Raw genomic sequence first — 25435 nt, 5'->3', positions numbered from 1 at the left:
CCAGAGATTGAACCCTCAATACACTAAAAGATGAATTGATAAGGGTGGCTCAGTAATTTTCCCTGAAAGGGGGACATAACCAGTACACTAAAAAGTCTGTAACATGGAAGAGTAGAAGAAGAAACTCAGGAAAGCAGACATGTAGTTCAGGAGAGGGAAAGATGAAGCTGAGTATTCAAGAAAATTTGTGAGTGAGTTTAGGATGCCTTGTGAAATGTGTAGGATCTCAACAGGTGAATATTAGTAGAGAAGACAATTTGAGTGAACAAAATAAAATCAACAAATCGGAAGAGATTAGAAAAAACAGGACATTTTAGGAGAATATAAAATGTACTTTGGTTTATTTTTTATTTATTTATTTTTTGGCTTTTTGCCTTTTCTAGGGCCGCCTCCCAAGGCATATGGAGTTTCCCAGGCTAGGGGTCTAACCAGAGCTGTAGCCGCTGGCCTACACCAGAGCTACAGCAACTCAGGATCTGAGCTGCATCTGCAACCTACACCACAGCTCACAGCAACGCCAGATCCTTAACCCACTGAGCAAGGCCAGGGATCAAACCGGCAACCTCATGGTTCCTAGTCAAATTCGTTAACCACTGAGCCATGACAGGAACTCCCCGCACTTTGGTTTAAGAATAGAGTATCCAAAATTGAACTATGGAGAAGTCTAATTTCTTAATTTCCTGTGTAAAAATGGTGAGCTAGGAAGACGAATAGGATTCCACTATTACGGCACTTACTATATAAGGTAGAGGAGTACACAAACATACAACTCCAAGACAAAGGTTTTTATTTGTTTTTTGTTGTCATCATTGTTGGTTAATTTGTTACCACCAGTAATGCATCCTTTTGGCGCCTGGGGCCCTTTGGAGTCTGGAGGGAATGAATGTAAAGGATCTAGGAACTGATCTGAATTACCATATCGTATGAGATTTTATTGCTGACATAATAACAATCCATGTACATACTCCATCTAATTCTTAAAGATATACATTTTGAATATGATTAACATGAAAAATTTCCTTTCCAAGCACTTTTCACACCTATGTTCCGGTTTTGCTTCTTATACTATTTCACCACTAATATCTACCGTGAAGTCATGGTACGTGTTCTCTTAATTATCCTCTTATCTCCTATTCTAGGGCTGGGGCAGGGGAATACACAAGATGAGCCCAGAGCCCCTTGCAGTGCCAGCAAGTAAGGATGTGCTTTAAACATCAGAAGGATGGGACATGTTAATGGGACATAGGAGTCAGTTTGAAAGAGCTGAATGACCAAAGGTGGGACAATCTGAGAAATAGAATAATATATATATATATATATATATATAGCATTGGATTATAATATATCACAGAAATAAATATCGAGTCCATACTGATATGAATAAATAATTAAATAAATTGATAAAAAGAGATTTTCTGTATAGGAGAATTCCAAGTGATTTTTTTTAGGTTTTAGAAAAATATTTAACATTTTTTAATATTAAAAAATTTTACTTATCACATTTTCCCAGTGAAATTAGCCAATATATTAAAATGAAAATACTCAAAGTACTTCACTGTCAGAATTTTTTTAACAATTTTTTTACAATTTTTACAGAATTCTTCATTGTCAGAATTTTTTTTACAATTCTTCTGATAAAAACTTGGCAAAATTTGTGTCAAGACCAGTACAGAGAGCTGGAATATGTGATTATTATATGGTTTCACCTTTAGGAATCTATCCTTAAAAAGTCATTTAAAGTCATCACAGATTCAAACACACAAAAAAAAATCGATAAGGTATTATTTATAACAGTCAAAACAGTGGATAGAACACACATTCGACCACTGGAGCAGTGGGAAAATCATATTTCAAAGCCATTATTAAATAGGTGGGGAAACAGGACATAGCATTGAGAAAACGAAAAGGTTGCAACATTCAATGCATGGTATAACTCTAATACCTATTACAAATGCCCCTATCTATTGTATGTATAGCAGAAGATTACAAAGAAGTTAGTCCAAATACATATAATGTTTATCACTGAGTTAGAACTAAAACTGACTGACTGGTACAGAGAAGCTGTATTGCAGAGTGAGGAAGCATGAACTTGGGAGTTCTCGTTGTGGCGCAGCAGAAACAAATCTAACTAGTATCCATGAGGATGCAGGTTAAATCCCTGGCCTTGGATCTGGGTTTAAGGGTCCTGCATTGCCAGGAGATGTGGCGTCGGTCTCAGATGCTGCTCGCTCAGATCCTGAAGTGCTGTGGTCATGGTGTAGGCTGGCAGCTGTAGTTCCAATTCGACCCCTAGCCTGAGAACTTCCATTTGCCATGAGTACAACCCAAAAAAAAGCATGAACCTTGGAGGCAGATTTATGGGCTTTGAATCCCAGTTCTGGTACTTTGAGAAAGTTACTTAATATATTTGAATGTCAATTTCATCATTGCCAAGTAATGTATATAAATACTTCCTCCCCAAAGAGGTGGAACGTCACCTCCCTCTCCCTTGAACATGGGCTGTGCTTAGCAACTTGCATCCAGAGGAAGGAAAGGAGCAGAAAGATCACTTTCCTGTGGATAAACCCTGATAAAAACATGTTTCAGATTTTACAGAGAAATCATGTCGAGAGCATGAACATGTGATAGGATGTGATGAAAATGGCCCTTCATCTTTGCTATCTTCCCCCGAGAACTTATAACTCCAGCACCACAATAAGAAAAACATCCAAAAAACCCAAATTGAGTGGCATTCTGCAAAATATCTGACCAGTACTCCTCAAAATTGTCAAATGCATTAAAAGAAGAAATTTCCAAGAAACTGTCACACTGGAGGAAGATAAGGAGACACAACAAAAGGTAATGTAATAGCCTGCACGGGCTCCCAAAACAGGAAAAGGACATTGAAGAAAAGCAGTTATAATAAGGATAGAGCTTTGTTAATAACAATGTCCTTAACGGTGACACATACATCACGGTGACATAAAACGTTAACAACGGGGAAAACTGAGCAAGGAGTACACAGGAGCTCCCTGTGCCATATTTGTATTACTTTTCTACAAATAGAAAACTGTTCTCTGAATTTCCTTCATGGCTCAGTGGTTAACGCATCTGATTAGGATCCATGAGGATGCGGGTTTGATCCCTGGCTTTGCTCCGTGGGTTAAGGATCTTGCATTGCGGTGAGCTGTGGTGTAGGTTGCAGACGCAGCTAGGATGCTGGCTTAGGCCAGCAGCTATCGCTCTGATTCAACCCCTAGCCTAGGAACTTCCATATGCCGCAGGTGTGGCCCCAAAAAGAAAAAAGAAAAAAAAAAGTGGACTTGATTCAATTTTCTTTTTAAAATCCTCAGTTTTCCTTTTTTAAAGCCTCTTAAAATCTAATTAAAATGAGTTTTTTAAAAAGTTTATGGACTACTGGTATCCAGCACTATTTCCTGTTTTCTGCTGTTTTGGTGCGGGTCCTTCTTTGTTTCAGCTCTTGCTCTTTTACTGGTCCCGCTGCATCATTTTCATCAAGTTCATCATCACTATCAAATTTAGTTTACTTGCCCTAAAACTGTACTTTCCCTTTTTCAGACCCAGCCTGGGCAGCTTTATTTCCCTTTCTTTTTCCTTCAAATCTGTGACCGTTTTACTTCTATTTGTTTAGGAATTCTTGTTGATCCTTGCTGGTTCTTTTCAACGTTTCTCATTCCACATCTCCTTCTAGTCCTTCCCACATCACTTCTTTGTTCCTTAATAGTGAGTCATCGTTCTTTGCATCTTTGGCTTTATCCATTGCTTCTTTAGCTTCTTCTCTAAATAGAACCATTCCCTCTTTTGCTCCTCTGACAAAATCTACCCATTTTATTTCACCATGACTTAAGAAAACATGAAAGCCTTCTCCACAGGTTTGATCATCTCAGCTCCCCCAAAATTTCATCAAGCAAACAAGCTTTTCTGCTGGAGATTTCATTTCAGCATTTCCCACCAACTTCTTTCTTCTTGCTCTTGTTTAACTCATAGCTTACCTTCCACTTTATTGTGCTTTTCTCCTCTTCTCCCCTTCCTCCTCTCCCTTCTTTCTCTTCTTCTCTGCAAAGTAATCTTCCATGAAGCATATTAGCATATCCCTGCATTTCTTCTCCCGTCCACAGGCCTCAACAAACTTCTCAGCCGAGTCAATACTACCAGATAACAGCAAATTTTAACCCCTTAAATACAGCAAATATTAATCCCTTAAATACTTTGTACAATGTTCTTCTTATCTGAATACATAATTCTTGATCTTATCTTCTAACCATTCTTTTTGTCATCAAGAGTTGCATCAGTTGGGAAGTTTTTAGTATAAACAGATCTTTTTTACATCATTTTTTTACTCATCAGTCACTTCAGGCGGGGGTTTGTTGGGAGACCTTCTGGTTTTAGTTTTACCTTCACTTACTTCCCTGAGTTCTGCTTTTAATTTGCTCAGCACTTCTGTTATGTGAAAGTGTATTGTTAGATGGTTTAATGTGTTGAATCCAATCATTATCTCCAGAGGTACCCAGCTTTCATTCAAATTTGATCTGTTTATTTAAAATCTTGACTCCTGGCAAACTGAAATCACCAATATAATACTCAATTTGATGACAGGTTTTTGTCTTCAGAGCAGCCATTTTTTTTCATTATCACCATGTTTAGCCACTGTGGCTCTTTAAGGACCCATTCCCCAGAGCCATGCCCGGTGATCACTAATAGTAACAGCAATACATGGACTCCCCAATGTCACTGCTGGTCTAACAAGTGTGAAGAAGATGGAGGCCATTTGGGGTTCATTTTTAAATTGGGTTATTTGTCTTTGTTTTCTTTTTCTTTTTTCTTTTTTTTTTTTTACAACTGCATCTGTCAGAGGTTGAATTGGAGTTGCAGCTGGCGTCTACACCACAGCCACGGCAACACTGGATCCAAGACACATCTGCCACCTACACCACAGCTCATGGCAATGCTGGATTCTTAACCCACTGAGCAAGGCCAGGGATTGAACCGATATACTCACAGAGACAAGGACAGGTCCTTAACCTGCTGAGCCACAATGGAAACTCCTATTTGTCCTCTTTATTATCACGTTGCAATCATTCTTTATATATTCTAGACACAAGTCCTTTATCAGAAATGTGATTTGTAAGCCTTTCCCCCATTCTGTAGGTTGTCTTTTTGCTTTCTTCATGGTGTCCTTTGAAGCACAAGCGTTTTAAATTTTGATGATGTCCAGCTACTCGCTGCACTTCCTAAACTTTTTAAACAGAAATAATTAAAAAATAAAGATAAGCTATATGCAAACAATAGGAAATGTGACGTGTGTTTGCAAGTCATCCACTCTGTTATGGAAATATGCTCTTTTGTATCCTTCGCCAGTATGATAATGCTTCGCATACACTTTTCCTCACTAAAGAATACAGATATTTTGCTAAATTTTTATTTTGCTACTTCAGAGTAGTTAACTGTATTTTGATGTAGCTACACACCACAATTCAGTTACCTGTAGCCAAGATAACAGGGTTATCTACTCTCTTGACAGGACCCACAGAAATAGGTTTGTTGCCAGACCAAACATGGATCTGCTCACGCACATGCAGTGAAGCCAATCTACTGACACTGGGTTGTGGGGAAGGTAAATGCAGCATTTATTGCAAGACCAAGCAAGGAGTATGTTCAAAAGGCCCGACCTCCCCGATTGCTCTCAGGGAAAGGTTTTTAAAGACAGGATGAAGGAGAGGATTTGGGTGTGCTTGGTCAGCTTGTGGACATTCTTCTGATTGGTTGGTGATGAGGTAATCAAGAGTCAGCATCATCAACCTTCTGGTTCCAACTAGTCAAGGGTCTATGTGCTTGCAGGCAGCGTACAGTTAGCTTCTTCCACATGATGAGGGTTTCAGTATCTGCAAAACAGCTCAAGGATGTGGCTCAGAAGATTATCAATAGCTTCGTAGAGGAAGTAAAGGTCCTTGACTTTGTTTAGTGGCTGAAATATTATCTTATCTTGCAGGACTGTTTTCCTTTGTTTCTGCATTTTCTCGCTTACGATTAAATTTGCTCTTTGGAACTCAGAGAAGGCCTAGGAGGCTAATGTTTTTCTTCAAATAGGGGGCAGGTGGAAGACATGGCAGGGAGGGGCTATCCTGGGAAAGTCCTGCTTGGTTGCAGGTTCCCCAAGGGAGGCTATGAGCAAATTTTCTAAGAAGCAGTGAGTGTTGGATAGGAAATGATTAATATCTCTGACACTTTTCATGAACATTGTCCAAGACTTGTGGAGAGATGGGTGGTCCCAAATGCTGGCATTTAGTAGAAACCTGTACCTATAAGATTATGGCAATTTTAAAATGTTGTGAATAAATTTTTAGTTCTAAGTGTTCTTAGAATGTTCTAAGATATACCCAAGAAAAATAAAATACCAATAATATAGCCTTACCAAAGGATGCACAACAAACACATGGGATTTTAATTTACTTTTGCTTATAAAACTAGGGTGGACAAACATCCCCTTCTCCTATGAGTATGGAGAGGATACAAGAAGAATAATAGGGTGAAAGTCAAAGCAGAAACCCAGGCAAAGTAGAACTCAAGGTGTAATTATCTGTTCTGTTCCTTATACCCCATTCCCCCAACGCAGAAGACACTTTGCTGCTTGATCTGATACGAACTAAGCCAAAATAGATTCTTATATCTAATCTACAGATGGGTATAGAAAACATATAGATTAAAGACAGTGGACAAGTCCCATAGTGCATAACTGGAACCTTCCCTAAAAAATGCCTCGGGTGATTCACAGTGATGGAAGACTGAAAAAGAGAGGAGCTTGTGAAGTATTGCAAAAAAGAAAGGGCTTTAAAAAAAAAAAAAAAAAAAAAAAAAAAAAAAAAAAAACTCCTTTAAGAATTAGGTTGAGGAGTTCCCGTCGTGGCGCAGTGGTTAACGAATCCGACTAGGAACCATGAGGTTGCGGGTTCGGTCCCTGCCCTTGCTCAGTGGGTTAAGGATCCGGCGTTGCCGTGAGCTGTGGTGTAGGTTGCAGACGCGGCTCGGATCCTGCGTTGCTGTGGCTCTGGCGTAGGCTGGCAGCTACAGCTCCGATTCAACCCCTAGCCTGGGAACCTCCATATGCCGCGGGAGCGGCCCAAGAAATAGCAACAACAACAACAAAAGACAAAAAGACAAAAGACAAAAAAAAAAAAAAAAAAAAAAAAAAAAGAATTAGGTTGAAATTGTCATATGTTAGCTTCCATAGTGATGAAATCATCAAAAACGAAATTCTAAAATTTTACAACCCAGTCCAGTCTTTGTTTGTTACAACTTCTCCAGAAACCTCAAAAGCCACAGCTACTAAAAGGAGGGTCCTTGTAGGCTCTGAAAACATTAGCATCTCCATCTAAACATTGGTTTCTCTGTCCTCTCAGGGGAACAATATGATGAGCTGTGCCCAGAGGAATAAGGCTCATTGATTTTTTTATCAAAGATGAGTAGATATTAATTCCATTATTAACACAACCATCACCTCACATGTTTGTTTTTGTTTGTTTGTCTGTCTTGGTGAGAACACTCTAAGTTCTACTCTCTCAGCAAATTTCCATTATACAATACAGCAACCATATTTTACACTAGATCCCCAGACCTTATTCATCTGAATAGATAATTTTATAAATTTCGCACTATTGAAACAAAGAGACAATGCAATACTTTCACAGATCCTAAGAGCAATATTTGCATAATCCTATCAACAGGGGGTTCAAATTGCTGCTAAAAAAGAAGATGGGCCATGCACATTAAATGAATTTCAACTGCTGTATTAGAATTATCACTAGCTGTCATCATTGCCCATGAGACCTGCCCCAATAACGGTGATGAAATTTTTTAAATGTCTTGCCTTCGTCTAATGAATTCTTTTGGTTGTTAGCAAAACCCTCTGCGTTCATCCACACACACACAAAGTTGGGACATTCAGGTCTGCTTAGACCTAAGAAACTTCATTAAAAAGAGGAGTACTACCTGAAATACTAGGAAACAATATCTCCCATGAAAAATGGAGGAAGCTAACTTCCACTTCTAGTAACATGTTCACTTCATCTCTGTATCTCCAATGTTGCTAGTATAATGCCTGGAACTTGAAAAATACTCAGTCATGTTTGAAGTGTTCAAAAAATGAGTGAATACATTAACAAATACATCAAGGGAAAAAGCATATGACTTTATTACATGGAGACTCAAGTTCACAAGAGAATAGATAAATCTCTTGCCCTTGGCTGTTGGATTAGGTGGCACTTCTGATTTAAGAGGCGTGGAGACCAGTGGAACCAGCACTTGATTTAGAGCGGAATTGTGTTCACTGTGACAGTGGGTAATATAACATAGTCCAACTTCAAATCAGGCTTCGTTGAAGGTTGAGGTGGCTTTGCGACTTCTTGGTAGGCTTTGTTTTCCTCTTCATTAACACAACATAATTTTCCATTCGTACATGCTATTTCATATATTTCCCCCATTCTGCATTTCTTCCTGCAGTAGCCTTTTATGTTACCAAAACATTTTCTGGGTCGGGCTGCCCCTGTGCACAGGAAACAGCAATGAACCAGATTAGTTCCCGAGGCAGAGCAGAGGAGTAATGTGGTGGCCCACAAACTATGCCACCACCCTGGGGTCCCCAGGTAAACCTTGTGCTAATAAGAGAAAACACGAACACCTCCTCCTTGAAAATTATCCCAAATTTGACATCCCAAACCCCAGGGTCCTCGCCAATGGCCAAAGTCAGCCCTCCATCAGCTCTACCCTCGTCCAGGGCTCCCAGTCAGTACCAACTTGTCACAAGGGCACAATCCAGAGCCAAATTAACGCTTTAAAGAACATCACAGAACTTTGAAGTTCCCAGTGGAACTGGGTTTCACATTCACTGACACGGGCAGCAGAAATCTCCTCAGGGGTCTCAGCATTTATTACTGTTGAAAACTCTTTCCCTCATTAAGCCCTCATTTGGCCTCTGACTTGTTCATAACCTGGTTCCCTCTCCCTCTCTCTCTGTCTCCACCCTACCCCCCCCCTTTTTTTTTTTTTGTCTTTTCAGGGACACACCCACAGCATATGGAAGTTCCCAGGCTAGGGGTTGAATCGGAGCTACAGCTGCCAGCCTACACCACAGCCCCAGCAACGCCAGATCATCAAGCTCACTTGACAGAGGAGAAAAACTGATTTTCAAAGGAAATAATCAGCTCATTTCCTACATGATAAAGACATAGTTTAACCTCATACCTACCTGACTCCAACATTTGTACTGTTCTCCTTACAGTAATGAGAAGATAAAAATGATTTTAAATGGAAAAAGAAATGGGCAGGTTCCTGGGTGAAAACCATGTTCAAAATTATAAAAATAATTCTGGATAATGGGTTTTTTCCTACCTTTGGAGAGGACTTCGGAGATTATAGCCCTGACTTCCTACCTCCCTGGATGCTATCTTCTAAGACACAGACTCAAGCCAAGCACCCAGGACAGTGGGTACTTCTGGTGATACTGGCAAGATATCAATGTCTTTTGGGGTTTTTGGTTTTTGGTTTTTGTTTTTTTGTCTTTTTAGGGCCACATATGCAGCATATGGAGATTCCCAGGGGGTCAATTTTCGGGGTCGAATCGGAGTTGTAGCTGCCAGCCCACACCACAGCCACAGCAACACCAGATCCGAGCCATGTCTGCAACCTATACCACAGCTCACGGCAACGCTAGATCCTTAACCCTCTGAGTGAGGCCAGGGATCGAACCTGCCTCCTCATGGGTCCTAGTCAGATTTGTTTCCACTGAGCCATGACGGGAACACCAAGATATCAGTAATCTTGAAAACTCTGCCCCCATTTCTGTGAATAGTAACATTTCCTAGAATTTCATGGTACATTTGCACAAATTACCTTTGGATACTTCAAACAGCAGGATAATGAGAACCAGAAACAGCTTCATGGTTACAGATTTCCCAAGACAAATAGGCAGCAGGATTTCTTTCTCCACTGATCTGTGTCACACAGTCACACGGAGTCTTTCCAGACAATTCAGACCTTTGGATGCTTTCAGGGTTCTGAGCTCTCATTTTAACCCACACGGAAGGACAGGAAATCCAAGTCCACCCCCACTTTGACTCCCAAATATGGAGTTCAAAGTCACAGAATGTTCCATCACATCACCCTCACTCCTCCTTCCTCAGGAAGTGAGCTCCAGAGAGCAGGAACAATGACTTCTGCACCTGGACCATCAGCCCACTTGGGTCAAAGTTGGTGGGTCCTGTGTCCTGGTTTGGGTGGGACAGTCCTAGTTGATTCCTACTATTCCCATCTCCCACCCAGCTAGCGCCACCTTTCATTCACAAAGCTAACCCATTTGGAAGATTCATTGAATCATTCATCGAACATACAAAATAAAATTTTTTTTTTGTCTTTTGTTCTTCTAGGGCCACACCCACGGCATATGGAGGTTCCCAGGCTAGGGGTCGAATCAGAGCTACAGCTGCCGGCCTATGCCACAGCCACAGCAATGCCAGATCCGAGGCACGTCTGCAACCTACACCACAGCTCACCAGCTCTTAAGTGGGATCCTTAACCCACTGAGCGAGGCCAGGGATCAAACCTGCAACCTCATGGTTCCTAGTCGGATTCGTTTCTGCTGTGCCACGATGGGAACTCCTACAATAATGATTTTTTTTTTTTTTTTGTCTTTTTTTGCTATTTCTTGGGCCGCTCCTGCGGCATATGGGGTCGAATCGGAGCCGTAGCCACCGGCCTACGCCAGAGCCACAGCAACGCGGGATCCGAGCCGCCTCTGCAACCTACACCACAGCTCACTGCAACGCTGGATCGTTAACCCACTGAGCAAGGGCAGGGACCGAACCCGCAACCTCATGGTTCCTAGTCGGATTCGTTAACCACTGCGCCACGATGGGAACTCCCCAATAATGATTTTTTAATGTATGAAACTTGCAGAAAATCCTCTAAGAGGGGAAATACTTTTAGGTTGGACTAGATAAATCAATATTATTTCAGAATTTTCCATAAAGTCTTACTTATCCTCTAAAGCTCAATTCCATGACTAAAATATTTCCCAAAAAAATCAAATCTCTTTAGCATAGTATTCCACTCATTGTGAACTGGTCCCCACTCACCTCTCCTGGGGTTTTTTAATGGAACCGCTCATATTTCTGCTAAAATAGTGTGGGTGCCCTCACTCAACCTGTTATTTCCATAACCTATTTATTTGTACATTTCAGTCTGGCTTTACAAGTATATTATACTCCTCTATCTCATCTACCTAATTGGCCCTGTTGAGTTCCTAATTTTTCTTCAAAACTGCATTCAGTCATCTCCACAGCCTTGAAAGTTTCCCTGACCCAATTAAATAGAGCTACAAACTCCTTTCTTTGTGCCACCGCTGTATCTTGTACATATGTTTCTTGATGATCCCACCCTCTCATGTTCCAATTATTTGCAATGGTCCATGAACCCCTCCAAAGGCAAGTCACTGATCTAGTCCAGTTTGAAGTTCCTCATGCACAGCACAGAACTCATGCTCTAGTCTCAGTATATAATTATGGGACGATTTCAAAGTACTGAACCAATTATTGCTAAACGAAATACCCCCAAGCAATAAATTTAACAAAGCCCATTCCTAAAGAATGCTGTTTAGGGTTCCTGCTGTGATGCAGTGGGTTAAGAATCCAACTACAGCAGCTCAGGTCACTGCAGAGGCATGGATTCAATCCCCAGCCCAGGTCAGTGGATTAAAGGATCCAGCATTGCTGCAGTTGCAACGTAGGTCACAGCTGCCTTTCAGATTCAATCCCTGGGACAGGAACTTCCCATAGGCTGTGGGTAGGGCCATTTAAAAAGAAGAAGAAAATGTAATATATACATGTAAGGATAACTTGATCCCCTTGCTGTACAGTGGGAAAATAAAATAAAATAAAATATAAATATAAATAAAAAGAAGAAGAAGAATGCAGTTTCCCTTGTTTTATCATTTAATGGACAACAGAACCTTGAATTTATAGTAATTGGGGTCTATCCTAATAACTTTCTGTGCCAGTACCTGGAACAATTTTAGAATTTGTGAAGGCTATGTAAATATTTGATGATTAAACTGGGATGACAACATATGGTTAAGATTAGAGTTAGACATGAGCATTGTGTAGAGCTTGTTATGTTTACCAGTAAGCAGAGTGAATTCGTTTGTCAAGGAGAAAAGCGTGTCAAATGTTGCTGATATGTCAAGATAAGGAATGAGAATTGAGCAGCGGCCCCACCAGATTTGTGCTGGCCCCAGCAGTATCCGCTTGGTCTCAGCTCCATGACCTCTTAACGTGTGCCTGCTAAAGGACAAATGCATTTTATAAGTGTTGCTTACTTTTATCCTTACAAGAACACTGTGAAGATGGAATTAATACGTCTTTTTTTAAATGGTAAAATTACAGTTTAGGGAACTAGTAATGTGCCCAATGTCACGCAGCTAATAAGAAGTGAGCTGGGATTGGAGTTCCTGTCATAGCCCAGTGGAAATGAATCTGACTAGGAACCATGAGGTTGCAGGTTCGATCCTTGGCCTTGCTCAGTGGGTTAAGGATCCAGTGTTGCTGTGAGCTGTGGTATAGGTCACAGACGAGGCTCGGATCTGGTGTGGCTGTGGCTGTGGTGTAGGCTGGTAGCAACAGCTCTGATTCAGCCCCTAGCCTGGGAACCTCCATATGCTGCGGGTGCAGCCCTAAAATAACAACAACAACAACAACAAAAAAAAAAATGAGCTGGGATCAACACAGGTCTGCATAAACTTTAAAGTAAAAGATCTTAGTCGTTGTGCTAACCAACCTCTCCAGCTGCCTCCTTTGGGTCAGTCATTGAACAAGTGAAGACAAAACATTCAAATACAAGATGTTGCTTTGTTCACAAAATTTATTGGTAATGCACTTGGCCGGGCATCCTTCCCCTTACCCACCTCCTTATATCCTACTCATGACTCAGGGAACTGCCTAAATTGAGAGAAAAAGCCTATGTTGAAAGAATTCATATTTATGGTCTCCACACATGACCTTCCTATTTCCTGAAAGTAATGTTGCCTGCCTACTTCAACAGATTCCTAAGTCTGTTTTTCTGCTCATCGATGTCAATTCTTTTTTTTTTTTTTTTTTTTTTGTCTTTTTGCTATTTCTTGGGCCACCCCTGTGGCATATGGAGGTTCCCAGGCTAAGGGTCGAATCAGAGCCATAGCCACCGGCCTGCGCCAGAGCCACAGCAACGTGGGATCTGAGCCGCGTCTGCAACCTACACCACAGCTCACGGCAACGCCGGATCGTTAACCCACTGAGCAAGGGCAGGGACCGAACCCGCCACCTCATGGTTCCTAGTCGGATTCGTTAACCACTGTGCCACAACGGGAACTCCCATCGATGTCAATTCTTTACCATCAGAGAGCCTTTATGCCATCTTGGCTAGGCACAAGAAGCCCCCAACCTGTTCATTTTCAAAGCCCTTTGTGGCTAAGCAATAGATTTTCCCTTTTAGTAGACTGGAATGGATAATGAAACGTTGCTTTTCAAACGTGATCAGTTAAAAAAAAAATTACCCATCAACATGTATAACTGCACCTCCCACCATGACCCAGAGCAGTACAAATGGCTTTTAATATCTTACTTATAAATTAACTTTAAAAGTGTTTCATTTCTTAGAAATGTTCTCTGACTTCTACTTAAGATGTTATCTTTCCAAACTGTTGGACGGGCTGATCCAGGCAAGACATAGGATTACTAATTCCGTTTTAAAAAAACTGGGGGAGTCAGGCAAGATTCTTTTGTTGTTCTCTATTTAGGAATGAAAGTTGAATTAACAGTTCATGCTAAAAAAAATTAGACATGCAGGTAAAGAAAAAGGAGAAAAGAGAAACCATCCATAATCTCACATCTCTGTGAAGATTTTGGCATTTAACCTTCCAAATATTCTGCTCCAAACGTAATTTACTTTGACAACTAGGTAAGAGGAAAGATAAAGCAAATAGCTTACTTGCTTTTCACGTACTCTGTACGTGAAATAAAGCCTGCTAATCAACACTCCTTGAGGACACACACACTCATACACACACATCCTTCTGATTCAAGAAGGGGGCCTGCTGGCAAAACAGACACACACCAATGCAGAGGGAACTCATATTAGCTTCTTTTACTTACCTACTTTTATGATATGTATCACCAGATAGTTTCAGGAAAATAAACGATATAAAAGAGAAGAACTTGGAGTTCCCGTCGTGGCGCAATGGTTAACGAATCCGACTAGGAACCATGAGGTTGCGGGTTCGATCCCTGGCCTCGCTCAGTGGGTTAAGGATCTGGCATTGCCATGAGCTGTGGTGTAGGTCACAGACACGGCTCAGATCTAGCATTGCTGTGGCTGTGGCGTAGGCTAGCAGCTGTAGCTCCGATTAGGCCCCTAGCCTGGGAACCTCCATATGCCATAGGTACAGACCTAAACACACACACACACACACACACAGATAAGAACTTAAATAAGTGATAAAAAATAAATGGCTTTAAAAGAAATAAAGCTAACCCTGAGATCTGAATTGTTAAAAACAATAAAGTGACAGGAAAATAAATGATATAGTTTTGACTGTATAAAATGCGTAACATCTTCATAACAAAATGCTATCAGAAGGTGCAAACAAGGATTTCCCATCGTGGCACAGTGGTTAACAAACCTGACTAGGAACCATGAGGTTGAGGGTTTGATCCCTGGCCTTGCTCAGTGGGTTAAGGATCCAGTGTGTAGGTCGAAGATGCGGCTCGGATCCTGCATTGCTGTGGCTCTGGAGTAGGCTGGTGGCTACAGCTCTGATTAGACCCCTAGCCTGGGAACCTCCGTATGCGGCAGGAAGTGGCCCTAGAAAAGGCAAAAAGACCAAAAAAAAAAAAGCTTAAGTAATAATAATAATAGTAATACTTACCTCATCTAGAGTTACGGCTGATTATTTTAAGTATAAAATAACAGTTACAGGTAATGGTAAAATGGTTGGAGCAATAAAATTGATATACCTAGAAAACTATGAATAAAGTTTCAAGTTAATCAAAATTGTGTTCTTAATCTATTCCATCATATCAGACCAAGGGGCAATAGTAGATATTAGGCATATTTTTCCCAGTGGAAATACTCCATTTGATATCCCTACAACCCTTAAAAAACCCGTTGTAGCCATGCATCTTACCTCTTTTCTTCAATCATAAGCCCCTTGAATGCCTGAGCCCTGGTTTTCATTATCTTCCACTCAAGCATCAAATTGATTTATTCTGGATTTCAAGTACCACCTAGTGGACAAAACCAATCTTACTAGCTGTCCAAACTTTCTAAATTCCAAAACTTCAAGATAGTTTCCAGGAAATGATGAACAATACATGTCTGTAATTGTTCTGCATGGTTCATGTGCCTCTAGAGACTTCAAAATATTAAGAAAAGAATTCTCTACTATCAAGGGAAACTTAAAATTCAAAAGGAATTAGAGACTATTATAGTTTTTACCCTATGAGGGCAACTCTCAGAAAATGTATGTACCAATATCTTCCAAAATTAAAAATCACTTCAATGGAGAGGCAAGTTGTCCCAATCACACTCCTTATCACATCTGTGTCAAGCAAATGCTATATTCCCATTGTGGCTCAGCAGATTAAGAATCCAGTTAGTATCCATGAGGCTGTGGGTTCGATCCCTGGCCTCGCTCAGTGGGTTAAGGATCCAGAGTTGCCATGAGTTGTGATGTGGGTCATGGGCTTGGCTCAGATCTGGCATTGCTGTGGCTGAGGTGTGGGCCAGTGGCTGGAGCTCTGATTTGACCCCTAGTCTGGGAATTTCCATATGCCATGGGTATGGCCCTAAAAAGACTAAAAAAGAGCGAGAGAAAGGTTCAAAGTCACTTCATCCTGGAGTGACTTTTAGTTTGAACAAATCAGATGTAAAAAAAAAAGCAGTTGGAGATACTTGAAAATGGACTGAGTAATGAATGTGTTTGATATTAAGGAAATATTATTAATTTTGCTAAGTGTAAATTATATCATGTTGGCTATGTTAGAAAATAACTGTTACTTTTCAAAAATATTTACTAGGATGTATAGAATGGGAATACCATGATGTTTGTCATTTACTTTGAACTATTTCAGCAAAAAATAATGGGGCCTACTCCAAAAAAGAAAAGAGGGGGAGAAAATATGACAAACAGCAAAACGCTTTTTGAAATATTGGGCCATTGTTTATTAAAAAGGTTATTCTTTGGAGTTCCCACTGTGGTTCAGTAGTAAGGAACCTGATTAGTATCCATGAAGGTGCCAGTTCCATCCCAGGCCTCACTCAGTGGGTTAAGGATCTGGTGTTGCCGTGAGCTGTGGTGTAGGTCAAAGATGCAGCTCAGAGCCTGCATTGAGGTGGCTGTGGCATAGGCCGGCAGCTACAGCTCCCATTTGACCCCGAGCCTGGGAGTTTCCATATGCTGCAGGTGCAGCCTTAAGAAGCAAAAAATAAAATATTTAAATGAAATTAAAATGCTATTCTTTTACTGAAATCTTATCTATCATAGTTCTAGAAGTGTTTTATATATAACAGAATATTTACTGGGCACTATATATGTACCACATGCTGTGTTAGAGACAATTTACTTGAAGATAAGAAATACACATCTGAGGTCAAATAAACAAAGCAGCTTAAAATTAACAACAATAAAAAGAATATACTCTAAAAAGGTTGGTTAAGGAAAAAATAATAAACAAAACAAAATTTTGGAAACAAAATTAAAGGAGAAAGCTGACTTGATTGCACAATAAAGTATTTTAGAAAAAAGAGGAGTTCCCGTAGTGGTGCAGTGGTTAACAAATCCGACTAGGAACCACGAGGTTGCGGGTTCAGTCCCTGCCCTTGCTCAGTGGGTTAACGATCCGGCGTTGCCCTGAGCTGTGGTGTAGGTTGCAGACCCAGCTCGGATCCTGCGTTGCTGTGGCTCTGGCGTAGGCCGGTGGCTACAGCTCCGATTCAACCCCTAGCCTGCGAACCTCCATGTGCCGTGGGAGCGGCCCAAAGAAATGGCAAAAAGACAAAAAAAAAGAAAAAAGAAAAAAGACATTGAAGACGCCTCTCAGGAAAATCTTAATGCACTAAATTCTGTTTCTTATTGCTTCTGATAATGGTAGTGGTCTGATTCTTAAAAAAAAAAAAAAAGAACTTTGTTAAAGTATAACTGACATACAATAAACTGCACTTATTTAAGATGCACAAATTGGGAGTTCCCATTGTAGCTCAGTGGTTAACGAACCTGACTAGCATCCATGAGGTTCAATCCCTGGCCTTGCTCAGTGGGTTAAGGATCCAGCGTAGCGTGAGCTGTGGTGTAGGTCACAGACACAGCTCGGATCCCATGTTGCTGTGGCTGTGGTGTAGGCCGGCAGCTACAGCTCCGATTCAAACCCTAGGCTGGGAACCTCCATATGACACGGGTGCAACCCTAAAAAGACTAAATAAATAAAGTGCACAAATTTATATGTATGTCATACGTATACATCTGTGAAACCATTGTCACCATGGAGGTAATGAACATACCCACCACTGAAAACTTTCCCCCCGCGGCTTCATAATTCCTCTCCCGACCTTCCTTATCCTCCATCCAGCCAACCACCAACATTCTTTCTCTCCTTATAGATTAGTTTGCATTTTCTAGAATTTTATTTAAATAGAACAGTACAGTATATTTTCTTTTTTAGTATATTTTCTCTAACTCATTATAATTATTTTTATGTATTTTTATGTATTTTATTTTTTTTTTTGTCTTTTTGCCTTTTCTAGGGCCACACCCGCAGCATTTGGAGGTTCCCAGGCTAGGGATTTAATCAGAGCTGTAGCCACCGGCCTACACCACAGCCACAGCAACACCAGATCCTTAACCCACTGAGCAAGACCAGGGACAGAACCCACAACCTCATAGTTCCTAGTCAGATTTGTTAACCACTGCGCCATGACAGGAACTCCTATAATTATTTTTAGACTCACATTGGGCATATATCGATAATTGGTTCCTTTTTATTACTAAGTAGTAAATTTATTTCTCCATTCACCTGTTGATGGCTGTTAGGGTTGTTTACAGTTTTTTATTATTATTTTTTTTTAATTTTCCCACTGTACAGCAAGGGGGTCAGGTTATCCTTACATGTATACATTACAATTACAGTTTTTCCCCCACCCAGTTTTTTATTATTATAAATTGAGCTGCGATACACATTCAGGTATTTAGGCCTTTCTTTTTCTTGGGTAAATAATCAGGAATAGATTGGCCGGGGCAAATGATAAGAGTTTGCTTAAGTGAGGGTTTTTTTGGGCCACACCTGAAGCGTGTGGAAGTTTCCACGCCAGGGGTCGAAATTCCACCACAGCAGTGACCCAAGCCACAGCAATGACAACGCTGGAATCCCTAACTCGCTAGGCCACCAGGTAATTCCCAAGAGATTGTTTAATTGTTAAAAAACTGCCAAACTCTTTTTCCAAAGTGGCTATGCCATTGTAGATGTCACCAATAGTGTATGAGATTTTTGGTGGCTCTATATCCTGGTATGATTAATCTTTTTCATTTTAGACATTTCAGTAGGCAGGTGATAGTATCTCATTATGGTTGTAATTTGCATTTCCCAAGTGAAAAATGATAATGAAATTATTTCCCTGTTTTATTTACCACTGTAATTCTTCTTTAGTGAAGTAGCTATTCAGATCCTTTGTCCAGGAGTTCCCATTGTTGTGCAGTAGAAACAAATCCAACTAGGAACCATGAGGTGTGGGTTCGATCCCTGGCCTCGTTCAGTGGGTTAAGGATCCGGCATTGCCATGAGCTGTGGTGTAGGTCACAGACACGGCTCAGATCTGGCGTTGCTGTGGCTGTGGCGTAGGCCAGCAGCTACAGCTCCGATTAGACCCCTAGCCTGAGAAGCTCCATAGGCCTCAGGTGTGGCCCTAAAAAGACAAAAGACAGAAAGACGGAAGGAAGGAAGGAGAAAGAAGGAAGGAAGGAGAAAGAAAGGAAGAAAGAAAGAAAGAAAGAAAGAAAGAAAGAAAGAAAGAAAGAAAGAAAGAAAGAAAGAAAGAAGGAAGGAAGGAAGGAAGGAAGGAAGGAAGGAAGGAAGGAAAGAAAGAAGGAAAGAAAGAAAGAAAGAAAGAAAGAAAGAAAGAAAGAAAGAAAGGAAGGAAGGAAGGAAGGAAGGAAGGAAGGAAAGAAAGAAAGACAGAGAGAGAGAGAGAGAGGGAGGGAGGGAGGGAGAAAGGAAGGAGGGAAGGAAATGTGCAGAATGGGTGCTGAGGCTTAACACATTCTCCCCTGATCAGCTTGTAGAGTGACACTAGCCATCAGAGTACGCTAGGGAATCTGGCCAGCCCAAAAGAAAAGATTTAAAGATTACAAATTCAGGGTACTTCAATTAAATAGCCTAGCCAGATTATGTTAAAATAAGTTCACAATTGACAATCCACATACAAATGCACAGAGGTTGCAAATAGTTTTTAATTCTTTAACCATAATTATAAGCATACGGCCAAAGAATTCTAGACTTCTGGGAGTTCCCGTTGTGGCGCAGTGGCTAACGAATCCGACTAGGAACCATGAGGTTGTGGGTTCGATCCCTGGCCTTGCTCAGTGGGTTAAGGATCCGGCGTTGCCATGAGCTGTGGTGTAGGTCACAGACGCGGCTCGGATCCCGTGTTGCTGTGGCTCTGACGTAGGCCGGCAGCTACAGCTCCGGTTCGACCCCTAGCCAGGGAACCTCCCATATGCTGCGGGAGTGGCCCAAGAAATGGCAAAAAGACAAAAAAAAAAAAAAATTCTAGACTTCTCAGGAGACTATAACATGACCCTGTCAAGGAGGATTTCTTTGGAGGAATCCTCAGCTTCATTGTCTTAGAAAGAAAACGGAGCTCCATATAACTAGAATAGTCCCTTTCCACTGGAATAGTAGACGTGTCCAGAAAAACAAGCTTCAAAATGTGTAGAAAATTAGAGAAATGTTTAAGACTACAAGATTGCAACCAGTAGAGAAATAAGTCCCAGAGATCGAAAGCACAGCGTAGTGAGTATAAACAATACTATTTTATATAATTCAAAATTGCTAAGAGACTGGATTAAATGTTCTTACCATGAAAAAGAAATGAAAACTGTGTGACATGATAGAGATCTTTGCTTATGCTACAGTGGCAGGCAAGCATATTTCACTAAATAAACACATCACATCAAGACATCGTAATACCTTAAACTTACATCATGCCAATTACTTCTCAATTAAAATAATAATCTTTAAATACACTGTTTGTTTCTAAAAGCCCTTAAAAATTTATAGAAGTCCATACAACCAATTTTTAACCTTAGTGTCTTCAGGAGATGGGGATGAGATGGGTTTCAGGGATAAGGGAACCAGATTCTTGGTCTGTGAATCCACAAAACTTCAAGTTCACTAACTTGCCAGGTAACCCTTTGATAATTCCCTTGTCTTTCTTCATCTTCACTCTTACTGTCCGTAACATGCAGATGTTGTGTTAGATGTCCACTCAGATCTTTGTACTCTAAGCTATGGGTTCAGCTTAGCCCCAATTCCCCTTTGTCGGAATTCCCGTCGTGGCACAGTGGTTAATGAATCCAACTAGGAACCATGAGGTTGTGGGTTCGATCCCTGGCCTTGCCCAGTGGGTTAACGATCCGGCGTTGCCGTGAGCTGTGGTGTAGGTTGCAGACACGGCTCGGATCCCACATTGCTGTGGCTCTGGTGTAGGCCGGTGGCTACAGCTCCGATTCGACCCCTAGCCTGGGAAGCTCCATATGCCATGGGAGCGGCCCAAGAAATGGCAAAAAGACAACAACAACAACAAAAAATCCCCTTTGTCCTTTTAGGAGAGACTCACCCTATAATTTCAGAGCGCATGACATAATCGGGGTGGGTCGTGTCCCAATCATACTCCCTAGGGACAGAACCAGATACCTAGGCGTTTCATCCTCAGCTTCTCCTCCTCTTGGCCACCACCACACTCTCCACACACATGCCCCCTCTCCATCTTCACTTTCTCCTCTCCGATTCATCCTTCATCACTTCCCAACTGTTCTTGCCTAACTCTCTTCCCCAGCATCCCTGCCACCAGTCATGTACTCCACGACCAGATTTTTTATATAGTTTTATATGTTTTGTTGTTAAAATAGCAAAGCCCTATGTTATGTTATGTAAAGTTAAGCTACGCTAATCTAGAAGTATACAATCAGGAAAGTGAAGACCAAACACACTGCCCATAGCACTTAGGAAAGTATCTACAATAAAAAGAAGGCAGGGACTCATGCTGGAAGAAAAAAAAGGTAAACCTATAAAACATCCTGTGACTCCTCTAGAGGGTGCTCTGGGACATTCATGTGCTCCCTTATGTGGTGCAGGTTATAATAAAGCATCCTGTTCCTGCAAGATGCATTATGCCATTCTCTTTCCAAGCACCAGTCTCTGCTGAGCTATCCTAACAAGATGGGTAGCAGCACAGGGACTGGGTTCATATTAGCTACACTGCAGAAAGGCATTGCTAGAATCTCACTGGTAGAGGCTACCATTATATGTGTATCAGTGCGCTTTTGTACCTGGACCCACATACCCCACTACAAGGAGACCTTAACTTTGATCATTTAACAACTTCATACACGTGCTTTGTGTTTCTCATAATCAGATCAGTGAGATCCAGATTGTTGTTGCAAATGTGTGGAACCACAAGGAAGTCATATCTCATTCTTAAAAGCCCGTTCCCACAAGTGACACCCATCATTTCACCTCACATTGGATGGGTAAGAACAAATCACATAAACGCACTTAGATGCAAGGGGACTGGGATGACAGAAATTGCTTCCCAGGGGATATATATATATATACTATGGAAGGGAAGTATATATATATATATATATATATGTACACATATATATCATGTGTGTGTGTGTATATATATACTAACTTTATATATATATAAAGTATATATATAATATATACTAACTTTTCTCTTCCATAGTGTGTGTGTATATATATATATATAAGTTAGTCCTGCCTGCCACAGGTTTAGAATTCTGAAAACAGAGAGGGAATTGAAAGTTGCTGGGCAGTGCAAAGAAAGTATCAAATATCTACTGCAGAAGGGCAAAGGCACCAAAAATACTCTCTTATTGTTTCACAAATAATAATCACCAAGAAAGCAAGCACAACAATTTCTGTTGGATAAACCCAAGTATTCGACAAGAGAAGACATTTTTTGTACCAAAGTTAACTCAAGAGTCTAAATGTACAAGTAAGTGTGTGGCTTGGTAATCAGAACACCAACTGGTTTGAGATTACACCAAGTGCCAATATGTGTTATACTAAAATATTATTTTTTCCTTATATTTGCTATTACAATGCAAAAACTAGGTTTGGCAAATTCATTGTCCCCAAACAAATAAAACTGTTACATTTATTCCACTCTTTATGCTGCTACTACCTAGTTTTATAAATGAACCTATCTTGTTTCTCATACTTTTTTACACACGGTTTTCACCTCTGGGGAGTTACAAGAGCAGGCACTTTGTCCCATCTCATAAGTATCTGTGCATATTCTCAGTAACATGCATAAAGCATGCTGCAGTGTCCTCTCTGGAGGGTTTTGAAGGAGGCTCTCCTAAGGCATTACTCTCTGGACCGTGGCAGAAGAATATGGACATGAGTGGTTGCAGACCATGCTGTACCTGGGATAAGGGCCCATGAGTAGAACGAAGAGAGATAAGTCACAGGTACAAGGAGTTTGAAATCTGTCTGCCCAGTCATAGAGGTTATTAGAGGGACCCTGAAGAGCTCCTTGTATGTTCCACACTGGCCTATCACGATCACTGAAATCACCCTGGAGTCATACAATGAGATGAAATTGACCTTGCTGCTGAGTCCTCCCTCCAAGATCTATCATCCAGCCCCTTAACTTACCTTTTCCAGGACAATTTCTTTATTCCTTATTTTGTTTCACGGAACAATAATCTTATAGGACTCTAACAATAGGGGCAGGAGAATGGGAGGGAATCAAATAAGGTCAGGTGGCATCACACTTGAAACTCGTAACACTTTGGACTTCGTGTCATTGCCAGGATTCTTAAAATGAGGGAACTGAGGTTCAGAGGTATGAAATGACTTTTCCAGGGTCGAATGCATCAGCAGGGTAAGGTGAATGGAATCCATTCTGCCTAACTCTACCTTCTCTGATCACACCCACACACATTTTCAGCTCCCGCATTTTCTTATGACAAAACACCTTCTCCTTGAATTCAAGACCCACACTCTGTGGACTCTAATACATTCCATATATCAATCAGACTCTTCTTTACTTTTGTGTATTAGCCTCAACTCTATGATTCATCACTTCAACTACTCTTATGTCAACCCTGTCAAAGCCAAACACACAATTATTTTCTGCGCCCATATGCGTAAAAAAGTCCAATCCCAAATCCTTTAAGTGTTTGCCTTTGCCACAAAAAGAAACCAGGCTGGAGTTCCCGCTGTGGCACAGCGGAAACGAATCCAAATATTCTCTGCACTCAAAGCTCTTCCATTCTCTCCAGCCCCACCATCGTTCCTATGGACCGGCTCAGATTCCGTCTCTACAGTGTAACCAATGTGATAGCCCTAAAATGCACATCTGCTGTTGAAGTAAACAAGCTGGCAGAATAGGAGGCTCCTGAATCAAGTCCTCCTCACAGACCCATGAGGGAACCATGAAGTTGCAGGTTCGATCCCTGGCCTTGCTCAGTGGGTTAAGGATCCAGCGTTGCCCTGAGCTGTGGTGTAGGCCAGCAGCTGTAGCACCAATTCAACTCCTATCCTGGGAACCTCCATATGCCTCAGATGTGGCCCTAAAAAACAAAACAAAACAAAACAAAAAAGAAACCAGGCTGATGAGCAATACTGAAGAAAATCACACAACCGTGCAGGTTAACAGCAAATTTGTGGTTTCTGATCTTTCCAGAACCCTCAGCAGCAGCCCTGTGATTCCCTACATGTCTCATTCAACAGAAAGCACAGCAAGGATAAGAACAACATCTGGGTTTGCTCGTTACTATAGACCACTTGAATGTAAGCTCCTATGATGGCCGGAACTGCCTGTAGTATACAATACCGTATTACCAGCCCCGAGACGGTTTCTAGAACATGACACATGCTCAATAAACATCTAATTAAAGAATTAAATGAATAGATGCTTAAATAAAGGGATCAACAGTAGTCCAGGGTGTTTAAGGACACTCACTTTGGAAGTTACAATCAAGCAGAGATTTCAGCAATAAATAGGAGTTAGCCCCTGAGAGGAGCTGGACAGGAGAGCATCCAAGGTAAACTGAGCAGTACTGTGATCTGTCTTGTATGCCTTATTTACAACTGTTCCAAATAGTCTCTGTACTCAAAGCTCTTCCATTCTCTCCAGCTCCACCGTCACTCTGATGGACCCACTCGGATTCCGTCTCTAGAGCGCAACCATCATGATAGCCCTAAAATGCACACCTGCTGCTGAAGTAAGCAAGCTGGTGGGACAGGAGGCTCCTGAATCAAATCCTCCTCACAGAAATACAAATGAGCAACTATCCAGACAAGACTCCTCTGTGAAAATCCCAGAACCTCCGAGTGAAGTTGTAACATCCCACCTTAGAACACAAAAATCAAGAAAATCCACATTATAAGGGTAAGAGGAACTGGCTCTCTCTGACCACATCATCCCTGCGCCAGGTCTGCACAGCACTACACCAAAAATGAGGCTACCTGCAACTTCTCCAGAGGCCCAAAGAGAGACCAAGGCAGCTTGGCTTCCCCAGCATTGCTAAGCCCTGCCCCTAAAGCTGATTTCTGTCCAGGGTGAACTGACAGAGTTAGGCCACTAGGAGGCAGCTGGAACAAAGAAGGGAGTGGGGCTCACAGTGACGGGTGAGTGGATATTGACAATGAAACCACATTGTCAAAGACCTAGCCCAAACCCAGTGACCAGTCAGCGTCTCCTCTTACCTGTGAGGTCATGTCAGCAGTCCTCAGGCCAGAGAGCACACTCACCATTTCTGCCTGGCTGAGGTCCTCAGTTCATGGTTCAGTCCAGCTGTGTGGTATATGCTGCAGCCCTACCTGATCCTGGAACCCAGTCAGTAACCCTGCCTGACCCCAGAGCACAGCCAGCGTCTCTGCTGGACCAGGGAGCAAAGCCATTAACTGATGACAGAGCACCGCCTGTGGTGCCGCTACACCAGAGAGCATAGCCTGCAGCCTCCCCTAAACAGAATTTAGCTAGAAGAATCATCTGGCCAGGGAGAACAGATGGCAACCCCACCCAGCCAGGGATGATTACAGAGATTAGCTAGTAGCTAATCTCTACTACTGTTGTGGAATCCACCCAGCTCCATCGGGGAGCTCAG

General features: G+C 41.5%; 1 protein-coding gene and 1 pseudogene across 4 annotated transcripts; both read right to left on the bottom strand.

The window, feature by feature from the left end:
- Positions 3394-6600, bottom strand: LOC100521413 (annotated as a pseudogene).
- DEFB128 (defensin beta 128) lies at positions 8165-25435 on the bottom strand. Of its 4 annotated transcripts, none has more exons than XR_002340066.1 (3): positions 25035-25435; positions 15206-15305; positions 8403-8539 (listed from the first exon to the last, which is right to left on the bottom strand). XR_002340066.1 is itself a non-coding variant. In XM_013983202.2 (2 exons), the coding sequence occupies exons 1-2, from the start codon at positions 9932-9934 to the stop codon at positions 8304-8306; spliced, it is 285 nt and encodes a 94-aa protein (XP_013838656.1). In that variant the 5' UTR covers positions 9935-10086; the 3' UTR covers positions 8165-8303. The 4 variants fall into 4 exon arrangements, 1 of the variants encoding a protein (XP_013838656.1); XR_002340067.1 differs by lacking the exon at positions 25035-25435 and adding an exon at positions 24795-24843; XM_013983202.2 differs by lacking the exons at positions 15206-15305; positions 25035-25435 and adding an exon at positions 9886-10086 and having other exon boundaries at positions 8165-8539.

Source organism: Sus scrofa, chromosome 17, assembly GCF_000003025.6.
Source record: "Sus scrofa isolate TJ Tabasco breed Duroc chromosome 17, Sscrofa11.1, whole genome shotgun sequence".
Taxonomy (NCBI): domain Eukaryota; kingdom Metazoa; phylum Chordata; class Mammalia; order Artiodactyla; family Suidae; genus Sus; species Sus scrofa.
Note: the sequence above shows the minus strand (reverse complement) of the source record. Positions and strands in the feature narration are given on the sequence as shown.